Here is an 18,259-nt window from a genome sequence, read left to right on the forward strand (position 1 = left end):
TGACCCATCAAACTTCTTTTTAGTGTTGGAATGGCGGCAAAAACTACAAAAATAAGACCAGTGTTGTATGAAACCGGAATTTCCTTCCAAAGTTGTCCACATGCCCTTAGAGCTTGTGGCAGGGCAGGTCCAAAGCAAAGAGTTTAGAGGATGTCTCTTAAATAAGCCTGATAAGGATGTCAGGACAGTATCACCTTTGGGGGGTTTCAGGTGGCTATTTGGGATTTCAGCATGAGTCACTGTACTGTACTACAAAGTGTGTGCGAGGACCCCCTGTTACATACTGAAGATGAGTGCAGGTTCATATACGAGTTGTGTGTGTGTGTCTGTGCTTACATCTCTAAGTGCTTAGTCACAAGTCAACTCTTAAAACCCCTGCACCATATGACTATCCTTGTGTCACATCAGCAGAGACAGAGAAGGGAAAGGGAGTAAAGTGAGAGAGAGTGCGTTCTCGAGGGAGCCGCCTTCATTTTCAGGATGCGTGAGGTAGACATTAAGCTACAGGGACCAGCACCACTGGCCTCTGTCTGACCCCCTTCAATTTCCTCTCAGCTCAGGCCCAAGCTGACGCATCACTGTATCGCTGCTGTGCGACGTGGCATTCACCACCAACACAACAACAGTGACCTAACTCCGCTCACATCAGCCTAGAATGGTAAAGCGCAAAACAGTACAGCTCAATACATATAAGAATAGCACAGAACAGCAGTGCCTAAGGGGTAAAACAAATGCTGGCTTTGTGCAGATGCATGGGGTCCTGTGTAGCTGCCTCAGTCCTCTGCCCAGTGTCAGTCCACCAGCTGAATGCCCCAGACGCAGCAGGGAGCCTTTCGGCCTTGAGAACAATACAGATCTCTGAAATGTCAATGAAAACAAGTCAGCTGCAAAGAACTGCATTTTGTAACACAATTCTATAACCTACTGTGTATGCGTGCTGAATGATAGTGTATGCTACCAAAATAACGGTTACACTTTACTTAAAAGGTATCTACATAAGAGTGACATGACACTGTCATGAATGTGTCATAAACATTATAAACAAGTCATAAACGTTCATGACATAACACTTCTTTTAGTAAGTGTCATTTGGTTTTTGTCATGACAAGTTATGGTTAGGGTTAGAGTGAGGGTCCATGTGTCTATGACTGTGTCATGACAGTGTCATGTGTTCGTGACAGTGTCATGTCACTCTTATGTATATACCTTCAAGTAAACTGTTAGCAATATAACATACAACATTCATGTAGAAACATTTGGACTTTATGTATAATATTTACGTGGGAGTTTAGTCCAGGTAGCAGACTGGGTCAGGGGGATTACGGGAAAAAGCCCTCTGGTAGTCCATCTGTTTGGGCATGTCTCAGTACCCTGGACACAACACCCCGCACTGGCACGCATACATGTTTGTATACACACAGCTGAGGCAACACACCCACACAGGCAGTCCAGTCCTACTAGACAAAGTACCAAACCCCATCCTAACTGTGCAGTCTCTGAAACCGTCTGCAGACACCACGATGAGAGAAAAAAAAAAGTAAAGATAAAACACAAGAGAAAACTAGAATTACCGCCTTGCGGTTGTATGCCTCCGCCAAACAGTAAAGTTGCTGTTTACATCAATGTCTTACCAGACTCATAATATTTTTGTGAAACAAAAAATGTCATCACTTAATTTCATCCCATTAGACATTTGTGTGACCCATTGGCATAACTACAGTAGGAATTCTTGAGCTATGGCCAAAAACACATTTGGCAGGCCACAGTGATCCTTTACCTTTGACCTCTAAAATCAAATCAGTTGATCGTTTATTACAAGTCAGTCCCTCCAGAAAAACGCGATTATGCGATCGCATAATTCAATGCATAATCAGCCAAAGTCCGCATATTCATGCGGGGGCCGCATTTTTTCAAATATGCCGCACTTTCGCCGCATAAATTGCCGATTTCCGCGCAAAATATGCGGTGCTTGCATGATTTCATAATCCCCGCATTTTCGTTGCAAAAAAATCACATATATCTTAGCAGAAAGTTGACAAAAATGTTGCGTTTACTTCACCATAGACAGTATGTACTTAGAAATTCTTTGATGTACTTCACACAAGAGCAGCCATTTTCCCCTGTTGCCATGGGAACGTTATGAAGTGACGTAATTACGCGACGTGAACATCATTGAAAAGCAGGTGTTGGAGGTTGAATTTCACATGTACTTTGAGTCTCTTAAGTTGGTATCCAATAAGAAAGCTATCTTAATATCTGATGTCTACTCAAATTTCTTTAAGTGCTCCTGCTGTCTATATAATATTAACGATTAAGTCTGTCTCTTTTGTATCTTTTATTTCCCTCTGTTTAGACTATTACTTTTATTTTTACTTTAATATTATATGTATATATTTTTGTATCTTATTTGTTTACTTATTGCAATGACTGAATATCTGTAAACTATTTTTGGAAATTAAGTTTAAAAAAAGCAGGGTGTTGGGGGAATCACTTTTTCTTATCTTTTTCATCAAACCGCAGTTTTTGCAAGTTCCCGCAATTTTTGCAAGTTCCCGCAATTTTTGCAAGTTCCCGCAATTTCATCGCATAAAATTGCATAAATATCCCGCATATTCCATCGCATTTTTTAAGAAAACGTGCCGCATAATCAAGGATTGTTGCCCGCAACAATCACAAAAAAACTCTGCCTTTTTCTGGAAGGACTGTCAAGTGGACGTTTGTGCTAAATTTGAAGAAATTCCCTCCAGGGCTTCCTGAGATATCGCGTTCAAAAGAATGGGACGGACGGACAGAGGGATGGACGGATGGACGGACGGACTGACAGACGCTCAATGGTGTTTTAAGCCCCTGTCTCCTTCCAGGCAGCGCTGCGACTGCTGACTTCATGGCACCTAACCCTAACCTTAACCCTAACCATAGCCTAATCCTAGACGCTGGGGGCTTAAAACACCGATAAACCTGACAGACAACCCGAAAACATGTATCAGGCCACAGCTATCGCCAGCCCTGAGGGATAAAAAGGGAAGAAAAGGAACTAAAATTAGCAAAACGGAAAGACATTGATCAAAACCACAGATGAAAGAAGAAGATAAAATTAAAATGTAAGGGGCGAAGAAAAGACAGATTGAAAGATGGAGCTCTGTCCGCACAGCAAAAAAAAATGAATGGCAATCCTTCGTTTTCTATTGCCGCAGCGATTAATTGATGAATGTGCCACATTAATAATACAGCTTGCTCTGTCCACTTAGTACACTGATTCACACCTCCTCAGCTTATGGTGTAAGAAACCGATCAATCTTTCTCCTTCTTCATCTCTCTCTTTCTCTCTTTCCTGAGATCCTCTATTACCTTGCTAAATATAACTTCCTTCCCTCTGTCTTTAGCCAGGAAATGAGTCCAACATTCAATAACGGTTGTGAATTAAGTATGCTTGGCGAATGAGATCTCCAGAAATGATTGATTGATTATTAATTAATTTGTTAATGTCCCTGATTGATCTACAGGGGGGTGACTGTCTGAGAAAGAGAATATGAGGGAAGTTGTTTTTAACTGGGAAAGAAGTGTAAAGGCAGCAGGATCTATAATGTGCTTTCAATGTCTCCATGTGGCTGTGATATTACAGTGATGTGATGTAACAACTGGAAGGTAAACCTGTGTTTACATAATGTTGTGGTCTAGAATAGCTAAGACAAAGATAAAAAGGAAAAAAAGAGAAGAGAAACAAAGAGAGAGATCCACATCAAATGCTACTGGGAGCAGCACATGCCTGCTTGTCTGTCTGTCTGCTTGGCCTTGAAAATCCTAGCACTCAAAGCCAGACGACCACAGAACTCATGCCCACGCCATCACACACACACACACACACACACACACACACACACACACACACACACACACACACACACACACACACAGTGGCCTGTTCTATCCTACGCTATTGATCTGCACCCCACTCTTCATTAGAGAGACAGATTCAAAGGCAACAAGGAGCAGTGAGACGTGTTGTGTGTGTGTGTGTTTGCGTGTCTGTGTGTATGCAGCATGTATGTGTGTTCAGAAGTGTAAATGTATGATCAAGGGAGTTGTGTAAGCTGCGTGTGGTTACATCCTGTATGTGTGTGTGACTTTCTGTATAGTTTTTTTTGTCAGTGTGTGCATGCTCGCTCTCGTGTGTGTGTGTGTGTGTGTGTGTGTGTGTGTGTGTGTGGATGTACTGCCAGGTATCAGTAACAGTGGGAGCAGATCTGTGTTACTCTAATGCAGTCTGTCCTCAGTGGGTGTTCCTATGGAAACTCTCTTTCTCGGTATATTATTAGACATTCTTGAGTCAACTGCTCAGAATAGGAAGACACAGATCTTATCTATTGCGATACACTCGTTATAAAGTGCTTTGTCTCGCTCCTGTACAACATGTGAGACTTAATTCTATGAGAATATCTTTTGCTTTGTGATTAGTTGAGATGCAGACTCTTGCACAGGTCGGGGTCACAATTGATTGACTTGTAGTCATCAGATCAATCACAGTGATTGGGCAGCCACTTCTACTGACGCAAGCCTGAGGCAGGTTTTGCAGTCATATATTTTCCAACAAGCCAAGTTCTTAAACCCCTCACTGTACAGCTGACATGACTTATCCTATTTTCTGGGAATTTTAATAAATCTTTTTTTCAATTATTATTCCGGTATTATTTATCAAAAAGTAAAGCAACAATATATCCAATATTATCTTACAGTCTTACAGCACATACTAAATACACTGTATGCTCCACATTTCCTGGTGTGAGCCAATATATAGATACTGTTTATGTAGTGTTCACTCTGCAATATTGCTTGCATTTTGAGAATTTGAGAGTAGTTGAGTGTCTTAGTTATTATGTTTAGCAGAGAATCATACTGTATGTGTTGACACTATGATATGAGCCATATTGTGTATGCACATTAACACATTAACACATTAAGGTTGAAACACGCGTTTCTATGCTGTTTTATTTACATGTACATCTTACTGTAGAGAGTTACTGAAATAGAGCAGCATTCGAAACATTAGACATGTCCCTTTAGGTTATATAAAATTATAAATATACTTCCAAATTGAGCGAAAGTCCATGTTTTGTGTTCAGTAAAATCTCATTTTATTGTAAAGAAATAACATTTTAAGATAAATAATTTTAAGTTAAAACTATAATTTTTATGATGGAAATATAATTGTGTTCGCATGACAATGTTCAGTCCTCGAGTATTAAAGCCTATTTGAATACATATTTGTCTTCCTTACCTCTTATCCCAGAGCTGACATGCTGAGTCAAACTGTAAGCATGATGCTCCCTCTAAAACAATAGCCTTACTTGTTGTTTCACTTCATTTATTAAATCTGTAGAGTGGAAAATGGAGGCAGACACAATGAGAAACCACCCGACTTGAGTGCCAGCTGTTAATTGTTGAGGCAGCCAAGGCAGCGTATAATTCTATAAAAGATACAGAGGGTGCTACCTTGCCACTCAAATGCGTGCGTCTCCATATGTCGCTCATTTCTCACTGGGAAATTAGTGCAGTGACAGGAGGATGCGTTTAAGTGTGTGTAGGTGTAATCTTTTTGACGGCAGGGTATGCTCAAGCTGTGACTCTCTGTCTTTGCATACAATAGTTTGATATGATTATATAAGCAGGTGTGTGTGTGTGTGTGTGTGTGTGTAAAGAATGGTTTAAGATACTAGTTTATTTCAGAATAGTCTGTGTAGTGTTGGAGGATGTACTGCAACAAAAAAATCAGAGCAAATCATAACGTAGGTTTTAAATTTCGGGTGAATGATGAGGGACTGAGCTTGCAGTCAGTGTCATTATATCATTCCAGTAAAAATGGAGAAGATGGAGTTAAATAGAGCGCAGATCTGAAGTGTGCAGCATTCAGTGAAAAGTGTGTAAAAGTGGAGGGTGGCACAGTTGGAGCCACAGACTGACCTCTGGAGTGGTAGTCTGCCGCCATGCTGCTGATGGGCGCTTTCTTTACTGCTGAGGAGCGATAGACAACGTGTGTCCTTCCTCCTCCTCCCTCCTCCTCCTCTTCTTCTATCACTCCGTCGCCCCGCTCCACCGGCTCGATGAAAAACTCCTCTTGCTCCATCCTGATCATACCAGCCTGAAAGAGAGTGTGTAATATTAATTGGTGACATGAATAGTCGTAGGTGAACTCTGACATCATGTTAATGTGTGTCAGTCCCTCATAAAACAGCAAGATTCTGCTCCTCCCTTTTTTACCTCTCTATTTTATTTTACCTCTCTTTTACTATAATGCATTTTATTTATACAGTGCTTTTTTAAACACTCAAAGACACTTTACAAAGTTCTTAACAGGAAGTACACATACTGTACAATGACAATTAACTCACTACAATACACACATTGTGTGTACTCTCCATCCATCCCTCCCCACCTCTCTTGCCTTGACAGTCAGCCCTTTTCTCTTTACCCCACTGTTGTGTTAGGGGCATGCTGGGAGAAAAGAGAAGAGGATGGGACAGCAGTGATCCCTCCTGGGGACCTGCAGAGGACCAGAGTGACACCTGGCTTCTAAAATGGCCAACACAGCCGCAGGAGATGAGACTGTCCCACTTCCATCCTGGACTAACACATTCTATCAGCTAATTCCCCACGTCCGCCTTACACACACATACTCACACAAACACACATGAGATGTGCACAAAGGCAAACTCACATGGAGAGAGTGAGGCGGGGAAGTAAGGGAAGAGACTGCGAAAGAGATGGGGAGAAGTTAAGAAGCGTGCATACAGAACACACGAGTTGCGTGCACATAAACGGGGAGAACAGGCACTGGGAAAATTGCCCGTCACTCTCTCTTATTCCATCTGTCTGTTTAAGACAACTGGTAATTACCAAGGCAACGCACTGCTGTAGAGGAAAGCCATGGGGGAGAACACACAGAGAGGATGGAGAGGCTTTGGAGAGGAGGGGCGCAAAAGAAAGAGAGCGATAAATGAAGAAGAGAGACATTGATGCGATCAGCGCTTGTCTGCTTCTCCCTCCCCTCAGACAGGAGAAGGAAGGGATGATGAGCGAGTTGAAGAGAGGAAAGTGAGCTGATGAAAATACAGTGTACATTACAGAGGAATGTGTGATGAAATGCCGTGTGGACTGTACTGCACAGAGTTTTGCTGAAAGACACAGAAATGCCACCCTGGGGCACAATGACCGGCTACAAATGGCGGATTATATTAGCCTATTTGTAGGAGTATGAAGTATGTATACATATCATATTAATAACCTGAACAAATATGAATGTTATAGTGAAAGACATGTACTGTACATAATGAATGATGATAGATGGAAACATATCTAGAGTGCAATATTCATTGTAAAAAAAGAAAATCATATTATCTAAGTTAAAGACAAAGTTGGTAAGAGGTTTTTGAGAAGATAAACACTTAGCACTCTTTGCCAAAAACCCTTTAACTTATTACATTGAAATGTCACGTTATGTTTCTTCACTTACTCAGTTTCTCCATTTAAAAAAAAAAAAAAATCTATTACTGCTACTACCTCCATCTACCATAAACTCACCTACTATTGTCTGCCTGTCCTGGAATCCTTCCTCTGTAGCTCTTTATGAAGTTTTTCCTATTTTTCTCCTGTTGAAAGGAGATTTCTTTTTTTATTTGTGTGTGTGGTGTGTGTTTTATTTCTAACTGCTGCCTATGTGTTGTCAAAGTGGGGGAAATGTTTTATCATTTGCTTGTCATGTCTATTTCCATGTGTTTTCTTTAGGTTGCACTCAGTTGAGCTGTCTAGGCCACCTATAAATAAAATTATTTTGACTTCACATAAATAGAATCGAGAAAACAATAGGCATTATGCCTTTGACTATCACTGTGTGAGGTGCAATGATGAAAGAAGTATTTTCACTGGACTTATCTGTATTCATGTAAGTCTCTGTATCATCTATAGGACAGTATCTACATGGAGCCTAAACATAACAAATATGAGGTTTTAACTTATGTGAGCACCTAGACTCTAAATATCTATTCTTTTCCTGTAGCATACTTACTACCTATTGAATCCTTTGAGATCTAAAGTGGAGTATAAGAACTTGTGTGCTCCTTGAATTCCTCAGAGAGGCTGATTTGAAAGGAAATGGATATTAACAAAAGTGGTCCCTCAGAAATAAAGAGGTGCTCTTTTTCTTGCCTCTCTCTCGCTCTATCTCTTTCTCCCTGTCAGTCTGAAGCTTGGTCTCGGAAGGATGTCGACAAGCCACTGACCTGCCCTCTCACTCACTTTCCTCCCTCCCCTTTTCCCTCTCTCCCTCCACCTCTCTCTCTCTTCTCATCCCTCCATTTCCCCGAGCCGTGGTGCGGCATTCCGATCGGAGCTGATGGATCTGCGATGGTGCATGCATTCCCACTCCAGAATACCAAGCAGTGGAGAGAGGAGAGCTGTGTCAAAGAAAAAATATGACATGTGGGACTGGGAGACATGGCTGGATCGATCTGAGCCGGCATAGTGGGGGTGGAGGGTTAGAGAGAGGGGAAGGTGTGAGGGAGCCAAAGAACTGGACACGTACTTTGAAAAGCCTAAGTGTATAAAGCATCAAAGCGTCTGCACACATTTCCATAGTGAGAAGCATTGTCTTTATCTCCTCTAAAGCAGGGGTAGCCAAGTCCTAGTCGAGGGGATTACAGGGAGGCTTGTCCAAACACTGTGTCCAGAACAACTGAGAGAATTCAGATTCATCGGCAGTATGCCAGCAGCCTTAATGTGGCAACACCATTTGGGTTATTCAAAGACAGGGTTAAGGGCAACATGGAGATAGGCTACATGTAAAAATAAACATGACAAAATTATCTGTTTCTGAATATTTTAGTAGTTGAACACCATCTCAGAAAACACAAACAAAAACAAAGTCTAACTACTGTTGAATGTACTTTTTAGTGCAGCTTGTTATTTCCCCATCTACTCTCAAGTCACGCAACATTTCCCCAGGCATCAAGGTGACAGCACCTGGGCAACATCAGTCAAGCTTTATTCTGCACTGCCGAACAAATACTTTACTGTATGGTGAAAACTGATGACATTTTGCTTAAAAACTTAAAACTACAGTATATACTGTACACCTTTGCATTCTCTCTTTTCTGTTAGCCTATTTGTTTATTGTTTCATACCTGGATTACTTTTAAGAGTGAAAACAAATCGGAATCTGATGATTTATGAGACGCCTTATAAGCACATTTAAAAAAAAAAACGAATGATTTATGGAAATGCATACTTGATGGACATCACTGTAGAGGGTGAGCTCTGCTGATTCTAGCAGTGGGTGCATGATGTCTGTGTGTTAGATTACTCTGAGAAGTAGCGGTGTGATGTTTGTGGCCAATGTGTCAACCTGGTGATGGGGGAGAAAATACTACTGCAAAAATTCTAATGCTGTTTGTATCTGTTCAAACTGCATACCATTTGATCATATCCAAATGATGTATTTGTAAGCAGCTACAGTACATCCCTGATTGATGGTCAAACACTCACACTACAATTTTACCTGTGAGTGGTTCTTCACCGAACGAACAGGTCCGGTGTGTCAACGTGTTTTCTGCCAAGTGGTTCTTCATCTGCTGCCATGAATTTCCTCTGTAATTGCTATATCCAGTGGGGAGAACAAGTACTTGATACACTGCCGATTTTGCAGGTTTTCCTACTTACAAAGCATGTAGAGGTCTGTAATTTTTATCATAGGTACACTTCAACTGTGAGAGACGGAATCTAAAACAATCCAAAAAAATCACATTGTATGATTTTTAAATAATTAATTTGCATTTTATTGCATGACATAAGTATTTGATCACCTACCAACCAGTAAGAATTCTGGCTCTCGCAGACCTGTTAGTTTTTCTTTAAGAAGCCCTCCTGCTCTCCACTCATTATCTGTATTATCTGCACCTGTTTGAACTTGTTATCTGTATAAAAGACACCTGTCCACACACTCAAACAAACAGACTCCAACCTCTCCACAATGGCCAAGACCAGAGAGCTGTGTAAGGACATCAGGGATAAAATTGTAGACCTTCACAAGGCTGGGATGGGCTACAGGACAATAGGCAAGTAGCTTGGTGAGAAGGCAACAATTGTTGGCGCAATTATTAGAAAATGGAAGAAGTTCAAGATGACGGTCAATCTCCCTCGGTCTCGGGCACCATGCAAGATCTCACCTCGTGGGGCATGAATGATCATGAGGAAGGTGATGGATCAGCCCAGAACTACACGGCAGGACCTGGTCAATGACCTGAAGAGAGCTGGGACCACAGTCTCAAAGAAAACCATTAGTAACACACTAGGCCGTCATGGATTAAAATCATGCAGTGCATGCAAGGTCCCCCTGCTCAAGCCAGCGCATGTCCAGGCCCGTTTGAAGTTTGCCAATGACCATCTGGATGATCCAGAGGAGGAATGGGAGAAGGTCATGTGGTCTGATGAGACAAAAATAGAGCTTTTGGGTCTAAACTCCACTCGCCGTGTTTGGAGGAAGAAGGATGAGTACAACCCCAAGAACACCATCCCAACCGTGAAGCATGGAGGTGGAAACATCATTCTTTGGGGATGCTTTTCTGCAAAGGAGACAGGACGACTGCACCGTATTGAGGGGAGGATGGATGGGGCCATGTATCGCAACATTTGGCCAACAACCTCCTTCCCTCAGTAAGAGCATTGAAGATGGGTCGTGGCTGGGTCTTCCAGCATAATTACGACCCGAAACACACAGCCAGGGCAACTAAGGAGTGGCTCCGTAAGAATCATCTCAAGGTCCTGGAGTGGCCTAGCCAGTACCCAGACTTGAACCCAATAGAAAATCTTTGGAGGGAGCTGAAAGTCCGTATTGCCCAGCGACAGCCCCGAAACCTGAAGGATCTGGAGAAGGTCTGTATGGAGGAGTGGGCCAAAATCCCTGCTGCAGTGTGTGCAAACGTGGTCAAGAACTACAGGAAACATATGATCTCTGTAATTGCAAACAAAGGTTTCTGTACCAAATATGAAGTTCTGTTTTCTGATGTATCAAATACTAAATACTAAAATGCAAATTAATTACTTAAAAATCATACAATGTGATTTTCAGGATTTTTGTTTTAGATTCCGTCACTCAGTTGAAGAGTACCTATGATAAAAATTACAGACTTCTACATGCTTTGTAAGTGGGAAAACCTGCAAAATCGGCAGTGTATCAAATACTTGTTCTCCCCACTGTATTTAGCATCATCACTTTATAACTTGCCTGTTCAGGGATTGCTGTGGCATCAGCTGCCTCGCTAGTTGCTGTTCTCTTATTACAGTAAGTTCATTGTGCTTCTTTGGGCGATGAGCCTGAAGATGTTTTATTAGGTTTGACGTGTTAAAATTTAGCTTATTAGCTCCACTCCCCTCATGAGACACTTAAATTTGACACAGTTGCTTTCTGCATCTCATCATTTTCTTCATCGATTCTAAAGGATTTTCACATCACACACAGGCAGTATCACTGCATATCTGGCTGAAAATGTCATGGCTGAGCATCTATTTCATATTTCTGTTATACATTTCCATATTTCTGGGTTTGTGTCTCTTTGTCACAACATCTGATCATTTGCATATAGTGAAGGCAACACATACTGTACACAACATGGTGATGGGACAAAATACCACCTGCTCGATTGCTTCTCATTAGTAATATATACGGACATGTATGCATTAAATGCTAATGATGCCAACATTATACTATGAGAAAGATTTCCAGAAAATTACTTTTTACAAAGATGCCAAAATATTATAACAATTTCCAATGGAAAGTGTTCATGGCCAAGTCTATGTCTTATTTGGAGTAGCCAGGACATATTTTGGTAGGAAACACTGATGTTTTCAAATGTTACTGCTCAATGCCTAATCTTCTGACATGGTGGGGACGTCTTAAAATTATCTGCATGGCACTTAGTTTGTTTTATGGCATTAACTGACCCTTTTAGCCTCTTTATGAACAATTTCTATGAGAATGTTACACCCATGGTTCTTTCACACACATTCTGCCTTTGGATTGGGCTTATTACAGTATAGGTGATATATGATTTGTCTTTAATGCTCAGTCAACGCGGTATATGGACTATTGGTAGCGAGTGTCAAATCTGCATCACTTGTTTACCATATAAATAAGAATGGAATTCACCTGCTCAGTAAACGGAGTCATGGGAATCAATGCCACAATTCATCATTAGGCTTTGTTATGAAACTATTTGGATGCTGAAGAAAGCCAATAATTAAAACATGTTTCTTTGTTTATGTTGTCAAAAATGACTTTGCTGCTTCGCAAAGACTCATATTAACAAAGCCAAAGCTAGAAAGATGTCTCACTGGTGAGTGGTATGATCTATTTCAGTTCATAATTCAGTCAATTTAAAAACACTTCCTTGAGTAAACTTCACAAGGAATAATGATGCAAATTACATCTGAGTAATTTATCATCAAGATTAAAAGAAGAATAGACATTTTGAGCAACCTGCACCAAATATTCACATCTGGCTCATTATCAAAGAAAACACCCGTACATGCTCATAACTCAGCATAGTATAACTGGGTTATTATTATTACTCTCATGTCCATTGAGATGGTGACACTAACCACAACCCTCCCTTAGACCTGACGCCCATCTGCAGGCTCCAAATCTGGATCCTACAAACTGAGTGTCCAGTTACAACAGGAGGATCATCTGTGTTTGAAGGCACACCAAGGCTCTATTTCAAGATCTGAAAGGAGTAACTTGAGTCCTAGTTAAGTGTACTGTGGGGCACATGAGACAGACAAGCAGCAGAAAAGCAGTGTTGGAGTGGAAAAGCGGATGTTGTGGTGTGGATCAAAGTCACACCCGGTCAGGGCCCTTTCTGCTCAGTCCACCACAGACATTGTGTGCGAGTGTGTGTTTATCTGATTCATAAACCTGCTACTGCTGGCTAACTTCACACACAGTTGTATACATGCATCCACACTCATACAGGCAGGGCAGAAACAATCACACACGCACAAACACACACATCCACGCACAAATATAGCTTTGATAGTGACTCACTACTGTGTAACCCTCCAATTCGTTCACGCTTTGAATCATAAGAGAATCAGGCTTGTACAATAGTAAGGCTGATTTGAAACATTAGACACACTTCAGAGAGAGAGATTATTAACAGGACACGTCACCGTAAATAGTAATAGTGTTTTATTTAATCGCATCAACAGCAAATTGTACCTTTATGCTACCCCGCTAAGCTCTAAGAGAGCCAGGTTTTGAATATGAAATGTCTCTGGCAAAAATATAGATTTATCTGAAATTGATGAAGGCGGCATGAAGCAAAGCTATTCAAAACTAAATGTGCTAAATATGTAAGACACTTATGATGACCCTTGGCAAACCTTTCCTCTCCGCTGCTTTAAAAACGTAGAGCAGAAGCAGAAGGAGCAGGAAGATAGAGATAACTGCAATTAAGGTTACGTATTAAGACAGAGAGATTAAGACATTAAGTGAATGAAATTATTTGCGTAATGTCCTGAAGAGCCAGGCGTTTGCCCAATTATGTTAATCAGGGATATGCAACAAGGAAGGAAAATAAATCAGATTTAGCAAACAAAATGTATCAAATATAAACACGTGAAAGGGGTGATGTCTTGTCATACCTTTGTCTGCTCTGTCAGTTGCTCACACACACACACACACACACACACACACACACACACACACACACACACACACACACACACACACAGTGGAAGCCAGATGCCAGTGTGATTTAAGCCGTGCAGGATTTAGTGATGCAGCCCCATCCCTGCCACCCTGCTCAGCTCATTACATAGAGTGGTCTCCAAAAATGGTCACACACCTACACACCCTCACATACATACACAAGCATGGTGGCCTTGTCCCAGTCACCCTCTATTTCTCTTTCCCCGCTTTCTCCACCTCATTTGCAAATTATTCATCTTTGACCTACATTTATGATCACAGTATGTCAGCCAAACTACACACACACTCTCTCACACACACACACATAGAGTCTGGGTCATTTTAACTCTCCAGTCCGCCCCATACACATCAACAGTCTGCGACCCCTAAAAGGAAAAAAGGGAGGAGGAGGAGACATGAATAAACAGGAAAAGGCCCTCTGTGAGTTCCCCACAACGCAACTCTGAGGCTTTAGACTCTTATCTCCAGGAACATCTTGCTAGTTTTTGAGTCAGACCCCTGGTGGTGCACTTCGGTCAATAAGTTCTGTGTTTCCACCCTCATATTTCTCTCTATATTTGCACTCTTCCTTCATCCACTTTCCCTCCTTACTGCCATATAATCTTTTTCTCCTTTGCTTTTTGCTCTCCCCTTGTCTTTTCCATCTCTTATTTGTTTCTCCCTTATTTTTTATATTTTTTTTACAATTCCATTAGTATGCCATCCTCCCTTACTTCGTCTCTTTCCGTTTCTCATAATACTAAGTGGTAGAGGCACTCTAAATGTGTGAGAGTGAAGAGGGGCCGGCCCAGGTGTTGGAAAAAGAAGACAGCACAGACCATATTATTTAAACAGACTCTGGATGGCAGGGACCTAAGAATAGCAGTAGTAAGCCAAATCTGGTTAGCCTAACCGCATGATCTGTGGAAAGTTTGGTTCAGGGCGAGAGCGTTCACACACACACAGGAATACAGCCGCTGACAGTCTGGCGTATAGACCGAGAGACAGAGTGCCAGCCAGACAGTTTGCAAATGAGGCTGCCTCAGTATCCCATTCTCGCTTTCTCTCTCTACCAATTCCTGTTGTTATTCATCAGGACAGAAGCTCCATCCCTCTGTTTTCTGTCCAAACAGAGATTATGAATCAGCAGTATGAGGAAATAGAAATCAAATGAGCAGAGGAGTTAAAGCAGATAAAATGTGTCATAACCAGCCAGGAAGAGGCGATTGGGAAAGAAAGTGGTGGCTAAAAATGAGAGAATTTGAAACTGACACATGAGAATTAACAAGAGTAGAAGATTAAAACAAAGAAAAGCAGGGGAAATAAAAATGATTTGGGGAAAAGGGTAAAGTGGATTTCGGGTCAACAAATGAAAACACAACAACAAGGAAAAATATAGGAGAAAATGTACGAAGTCAATTACTGCATAATCAGCTCAGCACTGAAATAAAGCAAAGGTCCTCCTCCTCCCCCGTTGTTCCTCTCTGTCCTCTCTCTGTCTCATCCTTTCGTTCTTTTTCTCTCAGCAGTCTGACAGCTTTCCCAGACAGCCAAATGTTCTTGGCCTGACCAACATAGAGGAGTCAGGACACGTGTTGGGATTGTTTACACGATCCAATTATCAGAGGCATCTACATTCGGTCTCTACTGTTGTCTTTTCACAGTGTGGCTCAGGTATTAGCAGAGGGCCTGTACTTTCTACAGAGGGTGGCAGTTTGTTGCAGAGGGCCAGAGGCTGTATAACATAAAGCTGATATATTGTTGGATCAAACTTACTTCAAGCCCAGAGGAAGGTTTAGAGTGGCTAATGTTGTGTTGCATTTATAGCATCCTCAACAATGACAAAGTGCCATTAAGGAAAGCTCAGAACTCCACACAGACCCTGGGGCAGTGCACCGAAGGCAATCTCTGAGGAAATGTTTGTTTAAGCCTTGAAAATCCTAATTTTATCTTGTGTAAATTGGGGAATAAGCGGATCTCCATAATAAAACTGACACTAATTCAGGAGCCTAACAAAAGGAGACCTGCATTCATTTTACAGGTTTAGGGATAGACAGTGATTTCTGCAAGGTTACAGACATTGCGGGTACAGACATTAATAGAATACGGGGGTTTGACATCTTCTTGGTTCCTGGTTGTGTAACAGTGTCAAAATAACTAAATTTGATAAAAAAACTTCATGAAAATAATATTATGTTTACCGAATGTTTCTGCAAAGATACAAGCAAACGTCTCAGAAAAACCTACGTAGTGAAGGGTGTTATGGGTAACTGTTAAACAACACATTGTGCAGACCTGCATGTCAAGCAACCTGATTGGTTGGTTGTTCACACTCCTGTCAGGAGGTGTGTTCAAAACAGAGAGGAAAGAGAATCTAAACGTGATATGTTAGCTACAAGTACAAAAGAAAAAGCCATGCGAACATCTCTGAACAACCTTTTAGGTATGATTGCCTAGCCTAGAAATCTAGACGCACCCTAGCGGCAGCAAATGTAATTTGCAGCCAGGGTCAACATTTTGATGTGGGTCTGGCTTGTCATGCTAATGATTTTATACATGCAGCCTGGAAAAAATAATTCAACACGTCATCTACCTCATTCATACTTAACGTTTTTGTCAGAATTCTGGTCACCAGGAGGCTTTTACTGTGAAGCAGCTGTATGTTTTGTACAGTATAATGAAGGGTTAAGTTAGCCTGGAATACTAACTTAACCCGGAAAACTAACTTGTTGTCTTACATAATATATGTATATGTGTACATTGCTCATGAAAATTCATTCTTAACCTTGGAAATAGGCCTGTAGCGACGCGTCGATGATGTCGACGCATCAACGTCAAAATTACTTTGATTTCATATTTTTGCGTCGACGCTTCGCCACACACACGTGGGAGACCAAAACATTGCAGAATGCCCTGCAAAAAGCCCCAATAAAAGAAAAAGTCCTAAAAAAAACAGCTCGCCCTAAATCATCGAAGGTATGGGAATACTTCAAATTTAGTTCCAAACGTAAAGGTGTCGTTATTTGCGCTCTTTGCGAAATGGAGTTGGCATACCACACCAGCACAACAGCAATGTGGGAGCATCTGAAACAGAGGCACCCATTGTCACTCGTGAAGGAGACAATAACAACTAAGTAATAACGTTGGCTAAATTAATTTCATGTTTGTGTAGTGTGTTGTGTAGCTTGAGCTCTGCGCACTTCGGTGGTGCTAGCTAACCATCTTGGCTCTCTGTGCAGTTTGTTCGTGCTAGGTTAGTAGCTAATGTTAACGTTAGCTAGCTACTGGCGCCTAAAGAGCTGTGTTTAGCTAACGTTAGTTATCATTTAATGTTGGCTTGAATGGTAGCTAGCTTACGGCTGCACAACAAAGCTATCTATAGTAGATAACGTTAGCTACTAACTTAGCACGAACAAACTGCACAGAGAGCTAAGATGCGTTGGTTAGCCTAGCAGCACCAAAGTGCACAGCTGCTAGATCTAGCTAACGGTAGCAAGCAGATTGCAGTAGCTTTTGTTGGGACTGTAAAACTGAAAACAGGAATTTTATATTATGTTAAACACTCTCAGGAATGTCTATACTGTGTTTTTTTTGCACTACAACTTTTGAATTTTTTGAACTGGCCTTTCATTTTGTATAACAGTAAAATAATTGTATTTATTTTATTTTGTGTAAAGCAGAAGATTTCTTTCTGTGCAAAATAATAATCTGTGTTTAATAAAGTATATTATTAAGATTTTTTTGGTATTTATTTGAGATACATTATGGTTTTTATTAATCGAGCAACAGAAAAATAATCGTTATATTAATCGTCCAATTAGTCGTTAGATTTGTCGACTAATCGATAAAATAATCGCCCGATTAATCGTTTAATAAATAATCATTTACCCCCAGCCCTACTTGGAAACAGACAAAAATAAATCTTAACTCAAGGTCCACTTTGTCACTTTTTCCTGATATTTCAACTACATCTCACAGTCTTCTTGAGTGGATGGAGTTTGCTCAGTTGCCATGGAGATTTAATAGATACATGGTTAGTTTTCAGTGTGGAAATTGCAGAGCCAAACTAGTTTGTAAGTGACAAGACTGACACATTTTAATCAACTAGAGGTTAATCTTTACAGCTCTTTAGCCTATGTGTGCTCCGTGCCCTTGCTGTGCTAATGCAAGCACACTACCACGCACTTTTATACACACACACATAAAGAGCCCCAGCCAAGCACCCATCAATCCCTCTTCCTAGCCCAGTCATTGATCCGTGTGCGTGTGTGTGTGTGTGCACGTGTGTGTGTGTGTGTGTATAGTGTGTGTGTGTGTGTGTGTGTGTGTGTGTGTGTGTGTGTGTGTGTGTGTGTGTGTGTTTCAGTGCGTTCACATTTGTGTGTGTGGTCTTCCGGATTGATAAATGACCCCGATTAGTGGCGACTGACCGCTCTATGATTGCAATCTAAGTGCAGCAGAACAGCTGTTCTCAGAGCAGTGTTGTCTAGAGCAGTCTGTGATTAATACAACAGCACTTTAATG

General features: G+C 41.2%; 1 protein-coding gene across 6 annotated transcripts in view; it reads right to left on the minus strand.

Annotated features, from left to right (window-relative positions):
• LOC120566918 (A disintegrin and metalloproteinase with thrombospondin motifs 2-like) overlaps window positions 1-18,259 on the minus strand; it is a 202,201-nt gene that overhangs the window by 60,227 nt on the left and 123,715 nt on the right. For 5 of the 6 annotated variants that reach the window (XM_039813617.1, XM_039813621.1, XM_039813619.1 and 2 more), the window contains exon 3: window positions 5,959-6,136. In XM_039813617.1, the coding sequence (XP_039669551.1) occupies window positions 5,959-6,136 (178 nt within the window). Of the gene's footprint in view, window positions 1-5,958; window positions 6,137-15,158; window positions 15,257-18,259 lie in introns of those variants that run through there. The other variant, XM_039813622.1, reaches the window with a different exon arrangement.

This window comes from Perca fluviatilis, chromosome 10, assembly GCF_010015445.1.
Source record: "Perca fluviatilis chromosome 10, GENO_Pfluv_1.0, whole genome shotgun sequence".
Classification (NCBI taxonomy): domain Eukaryota; kingdom Metazoa; phylum Chordata; class Actinopteri; order Perciformes; family Percidae; genus Perca; species Perca fluviatilis.